The sequence below is a fragment of the Rutilus rutilus genome (assembly GCF_951802725.1).
Source record: "Rutilus rutilus genome assembly, chromosome: 20".
Classification (NCBI taxonomy): Eukaryota; Metazoa; Chordata; class Actinopteri; order Cypriniformes; family Leuciscidae; genus Rutilus; species Rutilus rutilus.
Window position 1 is genome coordinate 34,030,079 of NC_140225.1, and position 22,229 is coordinate 34,052,307.

Sequence of the window (22,229 nt, forward strand, 5' to 3'; positions counted from 1 at the left end):
ACAGTTCATAACTACTGAAAGTGATCTAGATCTACCGCTGATTAGCTGCATTTCCACAGTTGATGCTCATTTCACGTTTTCATTTCGAGCTACAAGCTGAAATCAACGTTTAAGACGATTCAATTAATTTCCTCAGACTTTCAAGCCCCAGAGAGTATATAAACCCTTTGTGCAACTCAGTGGTGGACAGTAACGAAGTAAATGTAATTCTTACTGTACTTAAGTAGCTTTTTTGCGTATCTGTACTTTACTGAAGTATTTAAATTTGGGAAGACTTTTACTTTAACTCTACTACATTTTCAAAATCAGTCGTTCCTTTTTATTTATGAGTGGATAAAAACTTAACTGGTCAAACGAGCCACCAATCACAGTAGCCTACAACGTGTGCGCTTTGTTTTGAACTTGCCTTGGCGGTATCTACTAAGCGCGAACCAGAGCCGTTAAATATGAGAGTTGCGACCATAGACAGTATATAAGAGATTGCAACACACTCGGCTTGTTCGACTTGAACCGGCGCTGCACAGGCCGATCAGTTTATGACATCAAAGTATAGAGCGAAATCGCGAGAGCGATTGAAAAGCATACAGAGCCGTCTACTCACTAATCGCTCTCGCGGTATTTTAATGTCATTCACCGATTGGTCAAGTCGAACAAGCCTACTGTGATCTCGCCGCCGCGCGGTCACGTGATTCGTGTAGCTCTCAATAGTTCCAAACAAATCGCGTTGCCAATGATTTTAAAGCTACACTGTGATATTTTCCCCCATCTAGCGGTGAAATTGTATATGACTACCCAGTGAATATTAGTTTCTGTTCTTTTCAATTTCGAGTGCGTTTTAACTCCTACGGTGGCCGTATTATTCCAAGATTAACATGGCTTCCAGTTCGACTTCGTCCAATTGCGCCTTTAAAACTATCACCTGTGATCCGTCGCAGCACAGATTTATGTTACAAGGTAAACAATACTTTTCACCATTGACGTGAGGACAAGTAACGCAAGTTATACTAGAGGTCGTTCTGGCGTTATGCACAACCATGCTATGGTTAGACAAGTAACTATAAAACTTCGAATTTACCCAAATAGGCTGAATTACCTGTCGAGAAGAAAGCAGGCGACTTCGGCGTCCGTTTTAAAATCTTTGCTCCTCATGAGCTCTTTCCATCTGGGAAAAGTTACTCCAGTATTGACTTTGGTCTTGCTGATTTGTCTGTTGCGTTGACGTTTTAATTCTCTCTTTCGCTTCCTTGGCGACTCTGCTACATGTCCTTGTTATAGGAGTTATCCTCCATCTTCAGCAATCTTTCAAATCTGCCGGCAGTCGCGAGTAATCTCCCCCTCGCAAAAAAATTACACAGTGTAGCTTTAAGCGGGGCAGAGAGCAGCAGCTATTATTGCAGCAATTATCGGTAAATATTGACGCATAATGAACATTGCTTATTACTTTAACACAAAAATTACTTGCAATAGCATTTTTTTTCTGGGGAGTAGCAGAAACACTGCATTAGTACGTTTTGGTGTTTAATTTTGGAGGGAAATTGGCTGCTCCCATAACGTAGAATATATATATATATATATATATATATATATATATATATATATATATATATATATATATATATATATATATATATATGTGTGTGTGTGTGTGTGTGTGTGTGTGTGTGTGTATATTTAATGGCATTGTGCAGGTTTATGTGAATGTATCATAACATTAGGATGTTTATAATTATGACCATAGACGCTCGTGAAAAATATATACAGTAAATACTGTAAATGTATTATACCTTATGGGAACAGTCTCCTTCCGTCCAAAATTAAACACACAAAAATGTATTCAATTCAAATATATATATATATATATATATACATATATATATATATATAGACTAATTAATGTCATTTTATTAATAGATTGATGTGCCAATAGTGACATTAGAGTCTTCACGTAGACTGAGTTAAACAATAGTCTTGTGACAAAAATCATAATAGGAAATTATAGCCATAAAAAAATCATAGTACTTGGATACTTAAGTACATTTGAAGGCAAATACTTTTGTACTTTTACTCAAGTGAATGTTGAAAGGCAGCACTTCTACTTTTACTTGAGTAATATTTTACCTTGAGTATCTTTACTTTAACTCAAGTACATGGTATGTGTACTTCGTCCACCACTGGTGCAACTCTAACATGAAAGCTGCAGAAAGACATGCTGTCAGTTTTTCGAGATGGTGTGATTCAGTAAGTGTTGTTTGTGCTTCATGTGAGTGCCCTCAAGTGGTGACAGACAATACAGCAGTGCTTTATCACATTGAGACCAGCAGAAAATCCTTCTGTCCTGAAGTACAGTGAGTTTACTGCATTAAATATAACCATTTTTAGAAAATAGAAAATACTCTAAACTCTAAACAATCACTTACAAACAATCTTTGGTATTCTAGTTAATAGCGTGTCTGAAATATAGCAGAATAAATTATTTTTTTTATTTTTTTCAGAAACAGCTCATTTGGTTAAGTTTTGTTTTGTGATTTCACTGTGTTTTATGTTTTTGTACTGTGAAATGTTCAATGTGGAATACTCTCAAAACGTAAATCATTTTTACAGGTTGAATCTCTACAAATGAGTTCTTAAATATTACGTGACATGAACTATTATAAACATAATTATGATACTTTTTTACAACTGTGCAAGCAGATTTCTTTTTATCTCAAATTAATTTAATGCTACGCTATTTTTAATATCTGTTCAATCATTAATTTCATCAAATGAATTTGTCATACCACAATGAATTACTGTTAGCCTGACATCGTCATACTCAGATTCTAGTCAGAATGTGAGTCGGATCTGCTCCATTGGGCGGTGATTATGGGGCGTGTTTCAACCGAACCTGGAAGAAAATGCCTCTGCACTCAATTGGATAGACCCACAACCAATCAGAGCAACGGAGTAAGTGACGTATGGTTTTCATTCATGTTTCCGATCGACAAATGCCTTGATCGCTGTCGATATCTTTTATAACAGACGCGGTGGCGGAATCTACACATGATGTTTTATAAACATAGTTCGGGAGGGGCACGTTCAAATAATCAATCCAATCAACTTGTCATCAAACAATTACCATGTCTACCCTATCAGCATATATTTATTCACTCTGTCAACTCACCTAACATTCCTTGACAGTTTCCAGCATCCCTCCACTCACTCTTGGCTTGCTCTTCCACAGCCTGGAATACAGGGGAGTACTTTGGGTTCGGGCCGAATACCGATCCCGGAGCCTCTCCTTGGACAGCACGCCAAATATGCATTTATTCTATCTGACTTATTTGTAAGTGTGAATTCTCAATTCTCCAGCAGCAGTCATCTTTGTTGTAAATGAATTCAACCCAAGCGCTCTTTGGTGACGTGGATGATTACGTTACTGTTGATCATCTGTCCATCATCGTATAAAGCCCGCCCTGACAATTTGATTGGTCCGAACAGCTTTTGTTCGGGCATAATAGCTCCTCAACGGATCAAGTCCAGACCGAACTTCCCAACCTAAAAATGTTGTGGGCGGGGCTTAGTTCGGCTGGCATCCAGGCTAAATTACTGCAAAAGTTTTAAACTTTGCTCTCGCTAGAGTGTCCAGCAGTGAAAACCAAATGGTGATTTGCAGCACAGAACACTTTGTCTACACCAGCCGCTATATTTGACATGACACGTCACACCAGCTTGCTGCTGTCTACACTGAACATGTCAAAGCGTCCATATGATAGTCCGCAGTCAACTACACAAATATATGGGTGTGGTTCCCTCATCATTATTACCCTGGATATGATTTCAGTGTTACAACACCACATATCGAGCAGGCATCTGTTGTACTTTTTAAAATATGATGCAAAACATTCTCACTTACCATCATTACACAAAGGTCCTCCGTAAGTGGTCATGCTGCAGTCGCAGGTGAAGCCCTCCCACTGCTGGAGACAAACACCCTGGTTACCACAGGAATCCTCCTGACAGGTTGTGCTGGGCCCTACAGGAACACCATCAGAGATCAGGCACCGAAAAACACACATTTTATTACATTTATCATGTAATTGTCAAGATGAAGACGGATGACAGGGTTACAAAACATAAACAAGTTTTTATTAAACTAGAAGGCAGCAGGCGAAACAGCGCGCACTAACACAAAAAACAACTGACAACTGAAGCGTGAACAAGAACTGAAATACACAGTGGTGACGAACTGAATGATGAGCCGCTGAGATTACTGGTATCCATGGCAACAGATGAGTGGCGGGAAACAAAGACAAAGAAACACATGTGACTGATGAATACAAACTAAAAGTCCATGAAAGTGAAACTAATAACGAACGGGTCCAGATATCCCTGACAGTTATACTTTTAAAATGATGTTATTACATGATGCTTTGTTATTAACGCATTAACTACTGTACAATAAAACCAAACTTGGTCCCACTTTATACTGAGTGTCTTTAACTGAGTGTACTAACATGTAAATTAATCATTTGATACGCTGCACTTTTTGTGTTTTTACATTGTACTTACATTTAAAAACACCTGCATGTGCTAATTCATTTCTGTAATTACGTCTATAAATACACTGTTGACCTCTTAACCCACCCATAAACCAACCAAACCTGTCCTAACCATATCCGTATCCTCCTCAGTATCAGCACAAGTGTCTTCCAATACAACAGCAACACAATAAGTAAGTTGTACTTAACAAGTATTATCATTTCATGTAAGTACATAGCAGTTAAAGACTAGGGATGCAAAGATATAAACATTTTAGCCGATATCGATAACCGATAATTCTTTATATTTGAAAGCCGATAACGATATATTGGCTGATAAATCTAAATCCACATTTTTTTTATAACAAAACTGATTACAAAACAAAAGTCTCACCATTAAAAGACATGTCTTTTAAAGACACGTTAACATAATCAAACGAAAAAAGTACAGTAGAATAGTAGCATACCAGTGTAAGTTTTAAAATAGATTTTACACTCCTATGGCCAACTTTCTATACCAAAAAAAGCTTTTGGCACCGTCATGGCAAACAGTGCACATCTGAAGTGTTTTAGCTAAAGGAAATAATCCATTATTTATTGGCTTTAAGATATCTGTAACGGTCACCAGCTGGAGTGCCCTTGAGAGCCACCAGAGGGCACTGCACACCAGACTTCCACTCCCTCACAAACTACATTTCCCATAACTCACTTCCCGGACTCATCATCACTGATTGCATTCACCTGTGTCTCATCACCCTGTTAGTCTCAGCCTATTTATACCATGTTCACTCATTCACTCACTGTGAAGTTTTGTTTAGTGTCACACTGCAACTCTGAGCGGTTTCCTGGTTTTCTCGTTTCTTGGTTTTCGGATTTCTTGCCTCTGACCCCTGCCTGTCTTGTTTTTGTTTTGTTTTGTTTGTTTGGACTGTCTACCTGTGTTTTGACCCATTGCCTGTTTATTGGATTACGTGTCTGGATTGCCCCTTAATAAAGCTGCAATTGGATCTCACCTTCGAGTCTCGGAGCAGTTTCATGACAATATCAGCCAAATCCTCTTATTGGACCGATGATGATATTAAAAATGAACATACTGTATATCAGCTGATACCGATATGGTGGCTGATATATCGTGCATCCCTATTAAAGACACCTAATATAATGTGTGACAAAAATTTTAAGAAAAAAGAAAAAAAAAAGACTATTTTTAATCTTTTGACAGCCCTTGTTTTTGTTTAATAAAAGGAATATAATACAAAGAGAAAAACATGTACATGGTTCATGTACATCTTTACCAAAAAGATGTGGTACAAGAATGTTGATGGAGCATACTGATTTAAGTAAATAAATTAATATAAATACTTAATAAATATTAAGTAAGTGAGTAAATATGCACAACATAGAGATAAATGATAAGAGACAATATTCATCGGGAAGAATTGTATGTCTCACACAGAGAAAAAGTGTAAAGAAATATTTTATCCCAACTACTTGCTAATCACACCTGTAGTTCAAAGGGTTCATGAACCACACATTTTAAGAGAAGTCTTCAGTGGAGTACAAGTCTTCAGTGCATTTTTAGGGTGTTAGCAACACAAAATGATCTGATAAGTATATCGTCCGGGACACAGACCACTATTTGAGAGATACGTCCTTTAAAGTCCCCCTGTAGTCAATCATTTCATCCCTTAAAACTCATCTTTGATCACCAAAATTACATATTTAAATGTTTTTTTCCTAGAAAAAAAATGTCTTCATGGCTTAAAATATCTTAAATGTAACTCGACACCCTTGCCTCATTTAGTATGCGCGGTTCTATGAATATGCGAATGAGCCCCGCCTCCACTCACTCACTCAGCTCAGAGATCCACTGGTTGACGATCACACGTTGATCTGATTGGTTACAAGGTAGTTTGTGACGTCAGAAACACCAGCGATTTCAAAGCGTGTTTTTGAGACTGTCTTTGGTTCACTGCAGTTTTAAGGAGGAAATGCTCAGCAATGGTGTCGACTTATGAATTTACACATGGTTTGTCTTAAAGCAGATTAAAAACACCACATAGACACATAAACAACATTAAAAGCTGGATTTTCACCACAGGAGGACTTTAATAAGTGCTCTTGAAGCTCTGATTGGCTGCTGGCTAGGGCCACACCTCCAACTTACTATATACCAGCCAGCCTCCCATTTATACTCAGAGCCTGTTTACACCTGGTCACTTCATGTGACTGATCTGATTTGTCTGATTTGCCTCATCCATCACCAAAAACGCATTGAATCCTGTAATTGGGACCTGTGAATGGTTTTTCCCAGGTTTTGGTCACATCTAACATGCAATCCTGGAATACTGGAATTGCAACCTTGGAATTGGCAAAGAGGATGTTTGGGGCAGAAAGTTCCCATCCAGTCATTTAATGGTGCATCTGTCTCAAGCAAAACTATGAAGATTCAATGGTACTAACTTTTGGCAAACCAGGTAAAAATCTGGTAAAATCTGGTAAAATTATTTCATACTCAAAAGCGCTCTTGGTTCCTTGATTCCAGATGGACCAATAAAAAAACACACTTGTGCCCTTACGCATGGAGTGCTTCTCAATACCCTAATGAAATTTCACATGAATATCTTAATTCATATTTAACAACATACGGGCATACGGCTCCCTTGTGCACAACTTCTTCCTCCACCTTGTTTCCTTTCCTTACATGGTGCCCTTGAATCTTAAAAGAGAGTAGCAAGGACGCGAGGAAAGGAAATGAGAATTCATCAATAATGAATTGTGAAACACCCAGACACAGTACAAGGACTTTCGAACAAGGACAAAGCAGCTGCCAAGAAAAAGGTCAATGTGTCATTTATGTAAAATAGGAATGTAATGAAAACAGAATGAAATATGAATGTTGTTTGTGGTATAACACTGTGTATGTAAAGTAGATTTCATGCAGCAACTCAGCAGAAATCATTCTATCCCCATTTAGGAGTGTTTCCGGCAGACACTGAAAACTTCTGCATTTGCATGAGACACAATGAACATATATAACATAACAGATACAACAAATCTTGTGACAACAGCAATAATAGTGAGAGTGTAGAATGCTTACTGAGGTAAACTGAGTAAACCACGGGGCTGTTTACACAACACCGTTTTCAACTAAAAATGGAATACTTTTTATGCGTTTTGGCCATTCATTTACAGCGTTTTGGTGGCCTGAAAACACAAACTCTTGAAAACGGGTTTCAAAAGGCACGTTTTTGAAAACGCGAATCTGTGAAAACCGTTACGTCATACACATGAGTATTAGTACTTGTTTAGTCTATAGGCTTTTTTTTTTTTTACAGATATTACAGATATTAACAGTAAGAAATGGGGGGGGGGGGGGGGGGGTACTGTACATACATGAAGGGAGGTATTGGCAAAATGTCACCTGTAGTAAGTCAGTCTTACCAATAGGAACCTACTAAAAGATTTGGAATTTGAACATGTCTGAAATATTAAAAGTCACATTAATTAATACAAATTATACATTTGAACCACTTGGTGGAATTGGCAGACGTTACCTTAGGCCACCATACCTAAAGGTTACATTTTGAAGGTTCCCTGTGGGGGGCCCTACATGTCATCTCACTTATCTAGAGTCAGCAGGCCATGGTTGCAAAATAAACCCCTGAGAGGGTGATCAGATCTTGTAGCATCAATAATTATTGCATTATTCCGCATATTACACAGAAAGAAAAAAGATGTTGTCACCTTCACATCCTCTCTCAATCTGTCCAACACAGGCCAGCGCTTCTGACATCAGGTCTGGCAAACGGCCGTTCAGATCCACAGATGCCAAACAGCCTTGAAATCCTTCCTTTGCGTGAACTAACTTGGGTAAATCTTTGTACATCTTCTCGGGAACACCACCAATATAAAGATCGCCTGCAAAGAGAGCCAAAAAAGAGAGAGCATAATGTTCATAATGATATAGTTAAATATCATATATTGTTAACATCCCTCTCATCCTCTCTCTCTCTCTCTCTCTCTAAACTTTAAAATGAAATCAGTTCACACAGGAACATAATATATTATGCATTTATTATTGTATAAAATTAATTTGTGGATCTAAAAAATATTTTTAATCGATAAAACGCTTTGTCACAGTGGCTGTATGAATTGACAAGTTACAATAACACTAATGTGAAATCTACCTTTTAAGTCGAGGTTTTTGGCCCCCACCGTGGTCTGGGTGGTGATCTGGGTGTCGATCTTGACAGTGTGCAGGTTATTTGTGTCTCTGGAGATAATGACATTGTGCCACTGGTTGTCATTGAGGGGTTTGTTTGAGTTTCCTTTGATGAGATGAGCACCGTTTCCCAGATCTGAGACGTAATGCAGGTAGCTAAACAAAGATTTAAGACCCGTTATCAGGTGCAAGCTGAATACAGATAGAAAAATCACAAACAAGATCTCTGTAATATCTCGATTGTTTTTCTTAGATAGAGATGTAATTACATGGAGACATTTTGGTGAAGAAAAGTTTTACTCTTGAGATAAAGACCCTAAACTGACATGTTTGCTCGAGTCGAGAGTAACAGAAGTAATCTAAATAATCCCTCAAGTTGCCTGCAATGAAAAGTCAGACATCTCAATAAGAACTTAAATATTTTTTGTCAATTACATTTGTAATGCACCTTATAAGGCATTATATGGTCTCATGAGTAATTGTGCTTTGGTAATAATTAATCATTATTTTCCTTTAGAAAGCATAATGCATATAATGCATGTAATGCATATGCATTACAATCAACCAATTTCGGACGCAACAAGGAATCTGCAAATTTTATTGTTTTGTTTAGTTTTCAGTGTGTTTTAGTTTGGTTCTCCCTGTTTCTGTTTGCCTGTGTTTCTAGTTAGTCTCCATAGTTGTTAATTTAATTCACACACATGATCTGTTTTACGTTCATTACGCACACTTGTATTTAAACCCCCAGTTTCAATGGTTCAGTTTTCCGATATCATTTATGGTTATGTGTTTGTGTTTATGTGACTTCTCCAATGCTTTCCTACATGCTTATTCATCATCGTGCTTTCATTACAGCCACTCATACATGACAGAATATCTGTTTAGTTGCTCTGCCTCGAGCAAAAGGACCATTCACTGGAGGACCACACAAGGGACTTTTTAGATTTGGCATGGCTAACCCACTATGCGGACTGTGGACCGTTCACCTCAGGTGTGCCTCACAGAGCGGGTGGTCCACAGGGGGATTTCGTCACATTTGTGCAGTGGGTGCTGGTGAATAACAGATCTCCATCTGCCCCACTCCGGACCCAGAGCCCAGCCAGCCACTGCCCACACAATGCACGGAGCTAACGCCAGAGCCCACCACAGACTGAGACCAGAGCCTACCGTGAAGCCAGTAAAGAGGACTGAGACAACCACCACCCTGTCTGACCAGGTCTGACCAGGTGCGTGAGACGGCTACATCGTCAGTAACAGTGGGAGTGTATTGGAGTACGAGGTCATGGAATGGAGCCCCGCCCACACTCCTGATTCTGAGGGTGAGCTGCATATGGCCTTTGGGAATTATTACGAGAAATTTGAGGGGGGTGTTTCCCTGTGTCTCCCATCCCTGCCGTTCCTGTCCAGCTCCAAGTCTCCTGCGTCTCCACTGGTCCTGTCCAGCTCCAAGTCTCCTGCGTCTCTACTGGTCCTGCCCAGGTCCAAGTCTCCTGCGTTTCCGCTGGTCCTGCCCAGGTCCAAGTCTCCTGTGTCTCCACTGGTCCTGTCCAGCTCCAAGTCTCCTGTGTCTCCACTGGTCCTACCCAGGTCCAAGTCTCCTGCGTCTCCACTGGTCCTGCCCAGGTTCAAGTCTCCTGCGTCTCCACTGGTCCTGCCCAGGTCCAAGTCTCCTGTGTCTCCACTGGTCCTGCCCAGGTCCAAGTCTCCTGCGTCTCCACTGGTCCTGCCCAGGTCCAAGTCTCCTGCGTCTCCACTGGTCCTGCCCAGGTCCAAGTCTCCTGCGTCTCCACTGGTCCTGTCCAGCTCCAAGTCTCCTGCGTCTCCACTGGTCCTGCCCAGGTCCAAGTCTCCTGTGTCTCCACTGGTCCTGCCCAGGTCCAAGTCTCCTGTGTCTCCACTGGTCCTGCCCAGGTCCAAGTCTCCTGCGTCTCCACTGGTCCTGCCCAGGTCCAAGTCTCCTGTGTCTCCACTGGTCCTGCCCAGGTCCAAGTCTCCTGTGTCTCCACTGGTCCTGCCCAGGTCCAAGTCTCCTGCGTCTCCACTGGTCCTGCCCAGGTCCAAGTCTCCTGCGTCTTCACTGGTCCTTTCAAGCTCCAAGTCTCCTGCGTCTTCACTGTTCCTGCCCAGGTCCAAGTCTCCTGTGTCTCCACTAGTCCTGCCCAGCTCCAAGTCTCCTGCGTCTCCACTGGTCCTGCCCAGGTCCAAGTCTCCTGCATCTCTGCTGGTCCCGCACAGAGATCCCACCCAACCTCCCTCTCCCACCTTCTCTTCCAATGACTGCCAGTTCCACGGCCCGACTGTTTGCCTTCAGTCCCTCGGCTCCTCCTCTGTTTGTTCCACGCTGCTCCACAGATCTGCCTCAAGCTTTCCAGTCTCCAGCTCCACATCAGCACAAGGATCCCCTGGTTCCGCCTCCAGCCGCCAAGCCCATCATTCCACCTCTGCTCAGTGACCAGTCGGCTCCACCTTGACTCATCCCTCCCTCGGCTCCACCTAGGATCATCACCCTTCCGGCTTCCCCTTGGTCAGACGATGTTCTACCTACGCCAAGGACTTCCGGGTCTTCAGCTGCACCTCAACCCTCCACCCATTTGGCTTTGTCAGACTCTGCCTTCCCTCCGGCTCCACCTTATTCCTCAATCCCATCGGCTTCGCCTCAGTCCTCTGGCACCCTGACTCCACCTCGGATGCTCATCGCTGCTGCCTGAATTCCTGAATTCTGATTCTGACTTCTCTAGCACTCTCCTGCATGTTAGTTTGTTAAATAAAGACGGTTTCTGTTTATTCATTGTTGTGCATTAATAACAGCCACTCATATGTGACACTTTAAGTAAGTTATCATATTTTTCTATACACTGTCAGTTCAATATCTCTGTCTCAATGCCTCCTTTATGTTTCCTGACCTATTGAAGGGCAAACCTCTGAGAAATAAAATCACTGGTTAGGGATGAATATTTTCAATTTTGATAGCACCTCGACTGTCAATAATATGGATGATTTTAAAGATCTAAATATAAATAGGTCTGATATAATAAAAATAATAATAATAGGAAAATTCCACACTAACCTGTGCACATTGATACATTTCCATACCTAGAAATATCTCTTTTTTCTTTTTCTTTTTTTTTTTCAAGACTTATAAAATATTTTGGAAGGGAATGAAAATGTTGAATGAATGATTGAATCAATAAATTAATTATTAATGCACATATTCACTTAAACCATGTACAGCACTAAGAGCATCTAACTGTAATGCTCATGTCTGTCTCTCCATAACGTACCCCTTCACCAGCTCTACAGCTATGAAATCATTTCCATCTCCACTATTAAACATGATGAGTCCGTCTGATGAGGTGGTCTTGAACTGGAAGAACAGGTGCATGGAATAGTACGCCTGCAGTGTGCTCAGAGTCACATAGCTTGAGCAGGACTTGAAGGTCACTGGATCTGCAATGATGTTCTTAAATCCGATCACGGCGTTGACTTCACAGTATTCAATGTCTCCGTTCTTGCAGAGGTCGATGTATGGCTTGCCATTAAATGTCAGACTCTGGAGATGCCCAATGAAGTTGGAGGGGATGACGGGTTGGTAGCGTTTCTCTGTAATGATCCCCGTCTCTATGTTATGAAACTCCAGCTGTGTGTGGTCACCTGGTATCTCTCCTGTTTCATGGCAGAGTGTTGAGAAAAATTAAAGGTTTATTTCATGATGTGGATCATAAAAAGGCAAACAAACTCCAACTAGGCCTATCATGATGATTAGTTTATCAACTTATCATACAATATGGACCGCAATAATGCCTATTGTAGGGCTTTTCACACTTGAAATAGTTAACCCTTAATCACTGTAAACCCTGGGTTATCTTGCTTCATGTTTCACATTGCTCATAATTTACCCGGGGGTTAACAATTAATCCTGGGTGTTCATACGCTGCAGTTTCAAACTCTACATTCCTAAACCCAGGGTTAAAGTCCTTATTTGCATATTTGCGGTGTCAGTGTCACTGATTGGACGAACGCCGCTTGCGAAATGTTTATATAAACGCTTCAGCATTGCATGTCCTCAAATGATAAATTGCCGACTGTACTATCAAGTTTATCCTGAACAGACTTTTTGGACAATAAAGGTAAGAATGAGAGTCTCATCTTCACTCCAATTGTTGCGTTTTCTGTCACCATTTACGTGGCACACGAATGGCTGTGGACTGCTAAGCATCTAGTCGTAACATTCTAACAGTGCATCTTTTCACACTGTACACTGTTCAGTTTGGTACCGTGAGTAACAGAGTAAAATCTGCTCTAATCCTGCTCCAATGCCAATCCCACTTCTAAATTATAAGTGTGGGTAACACTTTATTTTGATGGTCCTTTTTAACACTTTGTTGACAATAAGTAACTTTGTAAGTAACACAACTACATGTCAACTAACTCTCTTTAGAGTATTAGTCGACTGTCTGCTTAATATCTGCTAGCTCTTTATTGTGATAGTCTATAACTTATTCTAACCCTAACCCTACCATTATCTACTAATACTCTACTAACACTCTAATGAGAGCTAGTAGACATGTAGGTGCAACGTTACTTAAAGTCAACAGAATGTGTTAAAGGGAGCATCAAAATAAAGTGAAACGATAACCCGGTGTCAATCACAGTGTGAAAAGCCTTTTAGTATATATTTTAATAGGTGTTTTCCAGAAAGAAAATTTGGAAGATTAAGTCCAAATGGACTTGATTTCAAAGCCTCATTCCATCCACGTCATGATGAGACAATTAACCAATGTTAATTAAACTGTTCAAGAAAATAATGACAAGGAAAGAATAACACTGCTAGATTATTAGTAATGTACTGCAATGTTAAAAAATAATAATAAAGTAATCTAAAATGACTGTTTTTTTTAGATAATCCAATCATAATGTCGGGCATTTCTGTCTGAACTAGTGGCTGTTTAAATAACTCCAACCAAACGCATGAGATAAATCAGCTATATATGCAACAAAAACATAATATTACAACTGCACAAGATGCAAATGCACAAATGAACTTGCACAGGTAAACTAAATAGTCAGAATGTGTAACTCCCATTGTAACAGTATAAAGCAAAAGAACAGGAGGAAACAGAATAGGATACCTTCCACAGTGGGCAAATCATCCACAGACAGCTTCAGACTCTTCCCTCTCCGGATCACTCGCACTGTGTGCCATTCATTATCATTCAGATTCTGACCAGCAAACATGGTCTCGGGTCCCTTGCCTGTGGGACAGCCCAGATCACAATTAAACACACTCATAAAGCAATGGAAAAAAGAACAGAAGCTCAAAACAACACAGGTGGACAACACTGACATTTAGTAATAATGATATCACCTTAGTAAAAATACATCCCTGAAATCTTCATCAGTAATGATGACAAAGAAATAAATCCACAAATTAAGTCTAGATTTTGGCACATATGAGCCACCTTGCACAACTTTCTGGGATATATAAGCAATAAAGTGTGAGACTGTATTAACAAACAGCACACCTGGAGTAGCTTATTGCTTTTATAAAACGGTAAGCAAATATTAAAGCCAAAAATATGTAATTATATGCACTTTAAAAAGAAAAGTACAATCATTAAATGCCACCCCTACGCTAGGAAAAATAGTCATTTACAGTAAACAGGAGAGGAGGATCTTGATGCAGCTTTTTTAATTTATTGACAAAAATTATAATAAATGGAAAAACACAGGCAGCAGACAAACACGGTGAGTAAACAAACGCAGAAGCTTTGCACACATTACAAATTCAACACTGAACAAAAGACTGAACTAAACTCAGGGCTTAAAGTCACAAGATAATGCGCAACTCAACTGGAAACAGGTGATGAACGCAATCATAAACGATGTTATCAAATGAGTGGGAACATGGGGAACAAAGAAAACAGAAACAGAACACATAAAAACAGGTGATACAAACTAAGGCCGCATTTACACTGCCATATCCAATATCTGCATGTTCACTATACACTTGGCGAAACAACCTGTGGTAGATGCACTGACCCAGGAAAGCGAGGGGTTGAGCCTTGGTCCTCAATTGCACCATTGAAAAGAGTCATGTGATTGCGGTTGGTGTCCACCTGAGTTGATGTCATTTGCCACCATCACTTTTTCAATGACGTACGACTCGCATTGACTGGGGAATATCTGATCTGTCCGCTTACATGGCAGACGCAAATGCACATATCCGATTTATATCCGATTTATTTTCAGACATAAATGAGGCCTGAAACCCATCTGAGAATATTGGGATCCATTTGTTTGTGGGTCATATCCGATTTGTGCCACATGGAAGGAAAACATTGGAATTAGGTCACTGCACTTGCTCAGCTGCATTTGTTAGGTGGTGTGAGGCAAAACTTGCTCTAAACAATTCGTTTTGTTTGAGGGAGCAAGGAGCAGACTGCTCTGTTTATTAAACTGAGGGGTGAAAATGGTGACTGATTCACTGGTGCCAAAAATACAGCAAGTGTTTTGGCTTGGAGCTAAAATAAAAAGCCTGTTTGTAACATTTCTATTCATAAAATAGATAGTTCCTTTCCTTAATGCTGATTGGTCAATAGCTATGACCGCTTCACCGAACAGATCTGTGTGTCACTGCACAACACCCGTAGCAACATATTCCGAGTACAGTATAAGGCTAGCGGTTAAAGTTTTCTACCGAAAATGTCTCTCTACCGATTACTCGATCCAATCACGTTGATGGATAAAAATAAAATTAAAACAAGCATGTAATGAGTAATGACCACAAATGGAAGGAAAATAGCGGAGTAAAAGTACCGATACATCACTTAAAATGTACTCAAGTAAAATTACACAATTTGTAATCTACTCAAAAAAGTACAATTTCTAATAAAAACTACTTAATTACAGTAACGTGAGTATTTGTAATTTGTTACTTCACACCCCTGAACATATACAATCCAATTTACTGTCAAAATTGTTTCATGTATTATGTATTTCAACAAAAGTAACTATGGAAGCCCACAGTTTCCAAAGTACAGAGGGAATATTATTTTTAAAGTTTTCTGTTTTAGGTGTGGTTGTCACAGAGTCAGCCACACCGTCACAGCCCCAATCATCACCCAATCACCAGGTCCCGCCCACTTGTTCACACCAGATTACTGACTCGCTACACCTGCACTCCCTCATCAACACAGCCTAAATATTCACAGTTCACCATCCATTCACTGTCTGGTCTCGTCGTAGTTACCACTGCTTACCGTCAGACTCCTTACCATTCTACTTACCTGTGATCGTCTCGTCAAGTCTCCAGTCTTCCAGCAGTCATCCTGATCCAGATTTCCTGTCTTCGTGTTCACTCGTCACCTGCACAGAGAATCCACTTCAGTCATCGCCAGCTAAGTCACCACCATCATTCAGCAAGTCACTATCCACTTTAAGGAAGTCTTCGGTCAAACTGCATCAGTATTATCCGTTCACGATCAGCTGTTCAACCTCTGTCAAGGTAATCCTTCCATCAATGCATATGCTCTTCAGTTCCACACTTTAGCGGCATCTAGCGGGTGGAATGAGACGGCCCTGTCGCAGGGTCTCAACCCGGAAGAGCGCCACCAGATGTTAATTTATGACGATACCGTCAGTCTGGAGGGTTTCATTCAGAAAACTGTGCACATCTCCCAACGTCTATCAGCCTGTTCACTGGATCAACCCGCTCCGCATCCTCCGCCCACCTCATCATCTGTCGCCCTTCCAGCACCTGAACCCATGGAGGTCGTCGCATATCATCTCACCAACGCGGAGCGTCAAAGAAGGCTACTACAGCACTTATTTCTGTATTGTGGGGGATAAGGTCACATCATCATGAACTGCCCAATTCGACCACCATGCCCAGCGGTGAGTACCATCCAGTTCCTGCCTCAGATTGTACCCCTCACTCGCACACTTGTCCAAATTCTCACCCATAAACTTTTCGTTTCAGCGCAAAGCGCTCATCGATTCCGGGTCCGCAGGGAACTACATCTCTCATCAACTTCTCCAAAGACTCAATCTCCAGAGGAAACATTGCTCCCAGGAACTAGCCATCCATACAATTCTCGGCAAACCGCTGGGCCGTGGTCGCATTTGTCATTTCTCCCCCACAGTTGGTCCGCGTTGGCTGAATGCATGAGGAGAAGATCACGTTAATGGTGCTGGAAGGATCAACCGCTGACCTCATCCTGGGACGCCCCTGGATGAACCAACATGAACCCACCATCAATTGGAACTCTGGAGAAATTCTGCAATGGAGTGATTCCTGCTTCAAAGACTGCCTTTCATGGACATTCAGGAGGCTCTCAAATAATGTTTCATCCGACCATCGACGCCCCCTGCCGCTTCCAGCTTCTTCTTTGTGGCCAAGAAGGACGGAGGCTTGAGGCTGTGCATCAACTACCGTGCACACATCTCTCAGACTGTCAAATTCAGTTACCCTCTTCCTCTGGTCCCTGCCGCGTTGGAACAGTTCTGTGGGACTCGCATTTCTCCAAACTGGACCTGCGAAGCGCCTACAACCTCATTCAAATACGTGAGGGGGATGAATGGAAGACGGCGTTCATCACCTCGACAGGCCACTACAAGTACCAGGTAATGCAGTATGTGATGCCTGTCCAACTCCCCCTCCATATTCCAGGGGTATATGAGTGAGGTTTTCCAGGAGTACCTCCAACGCTTCATCATCGTCTACATCGACGACATTCTGATCTACTCCCGGAACCTGGCCGAACATCGCCAACACAGGCGGTCCTCAAAAAGCTGAGAGAACACCACCTCTATCTCAAGTTGGAGAAGTGCGAGTTCCACACTCCATCCGTCCAGTTTCTCAGATATATCATCGACCAACAAGGTATCCAGATGGACCAGATGAAGTTGGACACCATTCACAACTGGCCCCAACATGTCACTATAAAGGAACTCCTAGGCTTATCTGACTTTTATCGAAGATTCATCTAGAATTACAGTCTCCTCAGCTCACCTCTCACCTCACTCCTCAGAAACCGGCCCAAGTCTCTGTCCTGGAACCTCTTGGCCACTGAAGCCTACCAATGGCTGAAGAATGCCTTCGTTACCACTCCAATCCTGGTGCACCCCAATCCAGAAATCCCATTCGTGGTCGAAGTTGACGCCTCTACTACCGGGTTTGGAGCGGAACTATCCCAGTGGCAGGGTGAGCCTCCTTGACTCCATGCGCCTCCTATTCCAAGAAGCTGTCCCCAGTGGAGCAGAATTACGATATTGGAAATCGTGAGCTGCTGGCGATCAAGCTCGGCTTGGAGGAATGGAGACACTGGCTGGAGGGAGCTCACCACCACTTTGAAGTCATCACAGATCACCGGAACCTGGAATATCTCAGAGATGCCAAGCCACTCAACCCAAGACTAGCCCGTTGGGCTCTGTTTTCACACGGTTCGACTTCACTGTGACCTACCGACCCGGTATCAAGAATTGCAAGGTGGATGCCTCGTCCCGTCTGTATCATCCGGAACCTGAATCCAGTCCTCCAGAACCTGTTCTCCCTCCAGCCATGGTAGTCAGTCCGATCCAATGGTCCTTCAACGATCAACTCCTCCAAGCCACCCGCAATGAACCTGCTCCGCCGGGAGGTCCTGAGGGACGGTTGTATGTACCATCCGCCTGCCGTCTGTCCCTCATGGACTCAGTACACACCTCTCCGGGCTCTGGACACCCAGGCAGCCAGCAAACCCTCAACCCTCAACATGGCCCAGGATATCTCCCGGTACATCAAGGGGTGCTCAGACTGTGCCATCACCAACACACCTAGGAAGCTACCCGAGGGAAAGTTGATACTTCTGCCGATACCCAGACGCCCCTGGTCTCATCTAGGCATTGATTTTATGACCGACCTCCCTCTATCCAACCATCACATATGCATCGTAGACTGGTTCTTCAAAGCCTGCAAACTCACCCCCATCAAGGGCCTGCCCACAGCGTCCGAAGCCGCAAAACTCCTATTCCAACAAGTTTTTCGTCATTAAGGCCTACCAGAAGACGTTGTATCGGACAGAGGTCCCCAGTTTATCTCCCAGGTGTAGCAGACCTTCTTCAAACTCCTCGGCGTCTATGTGAGTCTATCCTCAGGGTACCATCCACAGACCAACAGCCAGACTGAGAGCAAGATCCAGGAGATCGGAGATACCTGCGGTCATACTGCCACCAGAACCAAGACCATATGCCCAGAACTCCCTTTTTATTATTATTTATTATTGGCTTGATTTTATTATTGACCTATCTTATAAGTAAATAGGACACTTATAAGTAAATATATTAGGGCAAAGAGGTTCAGCTGACAAAAAAGTTGGGGACTCCCTGCATTGCATGTAAATATGAAATTATGTGAATGTGCACATTTTTATTTGTTTGACAGACAAAAGCCTTCCAGAGACAGTAATACATTATGGTTAAATTACTCACTGAGGGATAATTCAAATAATAATGAATCTGTTCGCCAGAAGCTGATTAGATATGCAATGCAGCAATGATAAGAAAACACTAAAAGTGAAATGATTTCTATAAATGCAGTGATCAAACGCTGTGGGTCTCAGTTTTCAGTGTGGCCCATGACTAGAGGCTGTTGTGTGTGTGCAATTTCACAAACCTGGAAAACCTTCTTAACGTATATAAGCAGTAGACTTTTATAGAAAGCAAAGTAGAATCATTGAATTATGAATAATTGACTGACATTGTGAGAATAACATGTAATGTAATCAATAGAAAAGTAACTGTAGTCTGATTACAAGTATTTTAAAATGTAATATAACTGTAATTACAAGTACTTCATTTTTGGAATCTGATTACGTAATACAGATTACATGTAATCAGTTACTACCCAGCACTGTTTGGTGTTCCTGTCTCCATCTATACTATCTATTTCCCCAGGGTTCCCACATGCAGTTTAATTGGACTTTAATTGGATAGGGGGGAGGGGGGTGGGTTCATGAAACAAGATATCAAATGTTCTTTGATCTTTAGACGTGTAAGAAGTTGTACTTAAAAAAAAAAACTCCTCCTTAGTGCAAAAAGAGCATTTATTAAAAACCAAGCTGCCATAATGACTTGTTTCCTACTTCCACACTGTGGAAGACATTTGTATCCACAATAGCACAACACCTTATCACTTCCATAACCTGCCCAGCAGAGGTGAATAGTGAAGTGACAAGGAGAGAGATGCAATGACATTAGCCAATCATAATGGCTGTTTAACGACAAGTCTTGAAAAACACTGCACCAAAACAGTGTTTCTGACAGAGGGTCAGAATGAGAGGATAATCATATTTTGCAAAACTTTATTAACATTACAAGTGAACAATATTCCATTAATATAAAAGCATGTAGTGACCCTACATGTCCAACTCTTTCCCTGCCATTGACCGGGCAATCCATGTTTTTACTGTTATATGGTAGGTGGTGCTATTACGCATCTTTTAAAAGAGTACAGACTCTCTGGATCAAAACACAGGCGAAGAAGAAGCAGAAACAATGATAGAAGTATTGCTGACGCACATGTTAGAGAATATGATCATCAAACATTCAACAGAATATAAATCAAAACTGACTAATGTTACAGAATGAAATGTTGAACCCATGAAGAGGAAACGACTGTGAGGCTCTGAGATGTTGATGGACTCCATCTATTCTATTTGTGTTTTGATCATAACACTGGTGGGAACAAGTTAAAGATAGTGCTGTAATTGACACAATAATAGATGTTCTAAACAAAAGTCATTTAATTTGTCATGTCAAGCATTAGTAAGTCAAACATTAAGCGAAACAATCTTTCACTGTAATCTCCCATTGCACAGGTTAAAAAATTATTCTATGGTAAATGGAAGCTATGAAAGAAGAGAAAGTGTAACTTACTTGTGGTACAGTTTATCCTCTCACAGTCTAGATAGGGAAGAATAAAGGACATGTAAATTCTGCCTTCAAAGTAACATCTGCAGACATAGAAGCACACAACCCACTTCTCTGGGGACAGACACACAAGAACACCAATGACCCTGATGCTCACGCATGCCATTCACCCAAATATACTCCAGTGACATTGAACTCTAACTGGAAACATTGTCCGAACAATACTTCTGAATGGGAATATTGCCCTCTTTTCATTTTTTTTTAATTGGCACTTTCCACAAATAGGGTACAAAATATTATGTCTGGGGTGTTCAGAGTTCAACATCATCTTCCTCTCCAGAGCCCACTCTCCAATGCTGCTATCGACATCTGATCCTCACCCAGAGTGTCGAATAACATGCTGGGTCCCTTGTGAGAAAGACCCGCGCCATCACCCGGCAGCTCGACGGCACATGACACGCTAGAGGAGCGGGAGGTAGGTGGGGATTGGCCCAGCGGAAACACTCTCACTTACCCCTTTTCCACCAAAAAAGAACTGGTTCGGAACTGGTGCTGGTTCAAAGTTGGTTCAACTTGCAAACCTTCTCAGAACCTGTTTGTTTTTCCACTGACTAGAGAGCCCAGCGAACGACATCGTTACGTCACTGTGTACATTGCCATACGTCTTAGCTTTCCCAGAAACGCTTGTGCCAACTTCAAGCGTAACAATTACAATGACGGACTACATCGTCTTTCTGCAAATGTTTCTCCTGGCTTTGCGATCCTATATTGGGGTCAGAAGAAGACGTTTAGAACACATTTGTGCTGCTCGTCTGGATTACTATAGACGGAGGTTACGTTTAAGAAGAAGTTCGACAATAACCCCGCCCCCAGCCCCCGACGTAAGCATGACGTGGTAAAAGAACGGTTCTAGTCCAGCAAAGAGTTGGTGCCGCTTTGGAACCAATTTTCCTGGCCGAGAACCGGTTCTTTAGCTGTCGAAACACAAAGAACTGGTTCGCGAGTAGGCACCGGCTCCGAACCGGCACCAGCACTGCCTTGGTGGAAAAGGGGTAACTGTAACCCTCAGGTCTCCCAGAGTGTTAACCATACTCGCGGCTCTGATTTGTGCAGAGACAGCAGGCTGAGTAACATCAGAGTAGACTTTAGCCTTCACAAGGTAAGAGAGTCGCGACCGCAGTGTCGACATGATCATGTTCTCGCAGAGAGGATATGAACCATCCACGAACGCCGTCTCAGCATGCTCTCAGCCTAATGGGCATCTTTAAAAAGACGTTCGCTGCCCGTGCTTGCTGTTTTAAGGGAAATCTGCTCTTTTGTGCTTTTGTGTGAATGGCGAAACCCGCTGAATGTCCCCTTTCACCGGCACGAGAGATCTACTCTGTTGCATACTCTTTTTCTTGAATGCTGCTTTGGTGACTGGAAAGAGTGATCGCTGTTCGCAACCACTTGGCTCCGAAGTAAAAATCTGAATGAGTGAGCTGCCGGTCAGCTTATATACCTGTATGTACAGGGGAGTGGCTCTGCATGCAAATCTCACTCGCCAATTCCATTGGCCGTTTTTCTACTACTCAGAGATG

The 22,229-nt window shown here is 41.8% G+C and overlaps 1 protein-coding gene across 7 annotated transcripts in view; it reads right to left on the reverse strand.

The window, feature by feature from the left end:
• Window positions 1–22,229, reverse strand: part of nrxn1b (neurexin 1b) — a 145,219-nt gene that overhangs the window by 44,511 nt on the left and 78,479 nt on the right. For all 7 annotated transcript variants that reach the window (XM_084391482.1, XM_084391483.1, XM_084391480.1 and 4 more), the window contains 6 exons: window positions 20,656–20,682; window positions 13,872–13,994; window positions 12,024–12,405; window positions 8,708–8,898; window positions 8,265–8,438; window positions 3,893–4,012 (listed from right to left, as the gene is read on the reverse strand). In XM_084391482.1, coding sequence (XP_084247608.1) covers window positions 3,893–4,012; window positions 8,265–8,438; window positions 8,708–8,898; window positions 12,024–12,405; window positions 13,872–13,994; window positions 20,656–20,682 — 1,017 coding nt within the window. The remainder of the gene's footprint in view (window positions 1–3,892; window positions 4,013–8,264; window positions 8,439–8,707; window positions 8,899–12,023; window positions 12,406–13,871; window positions 13,995–20,655; window positions 20,683–22,229) is intronic.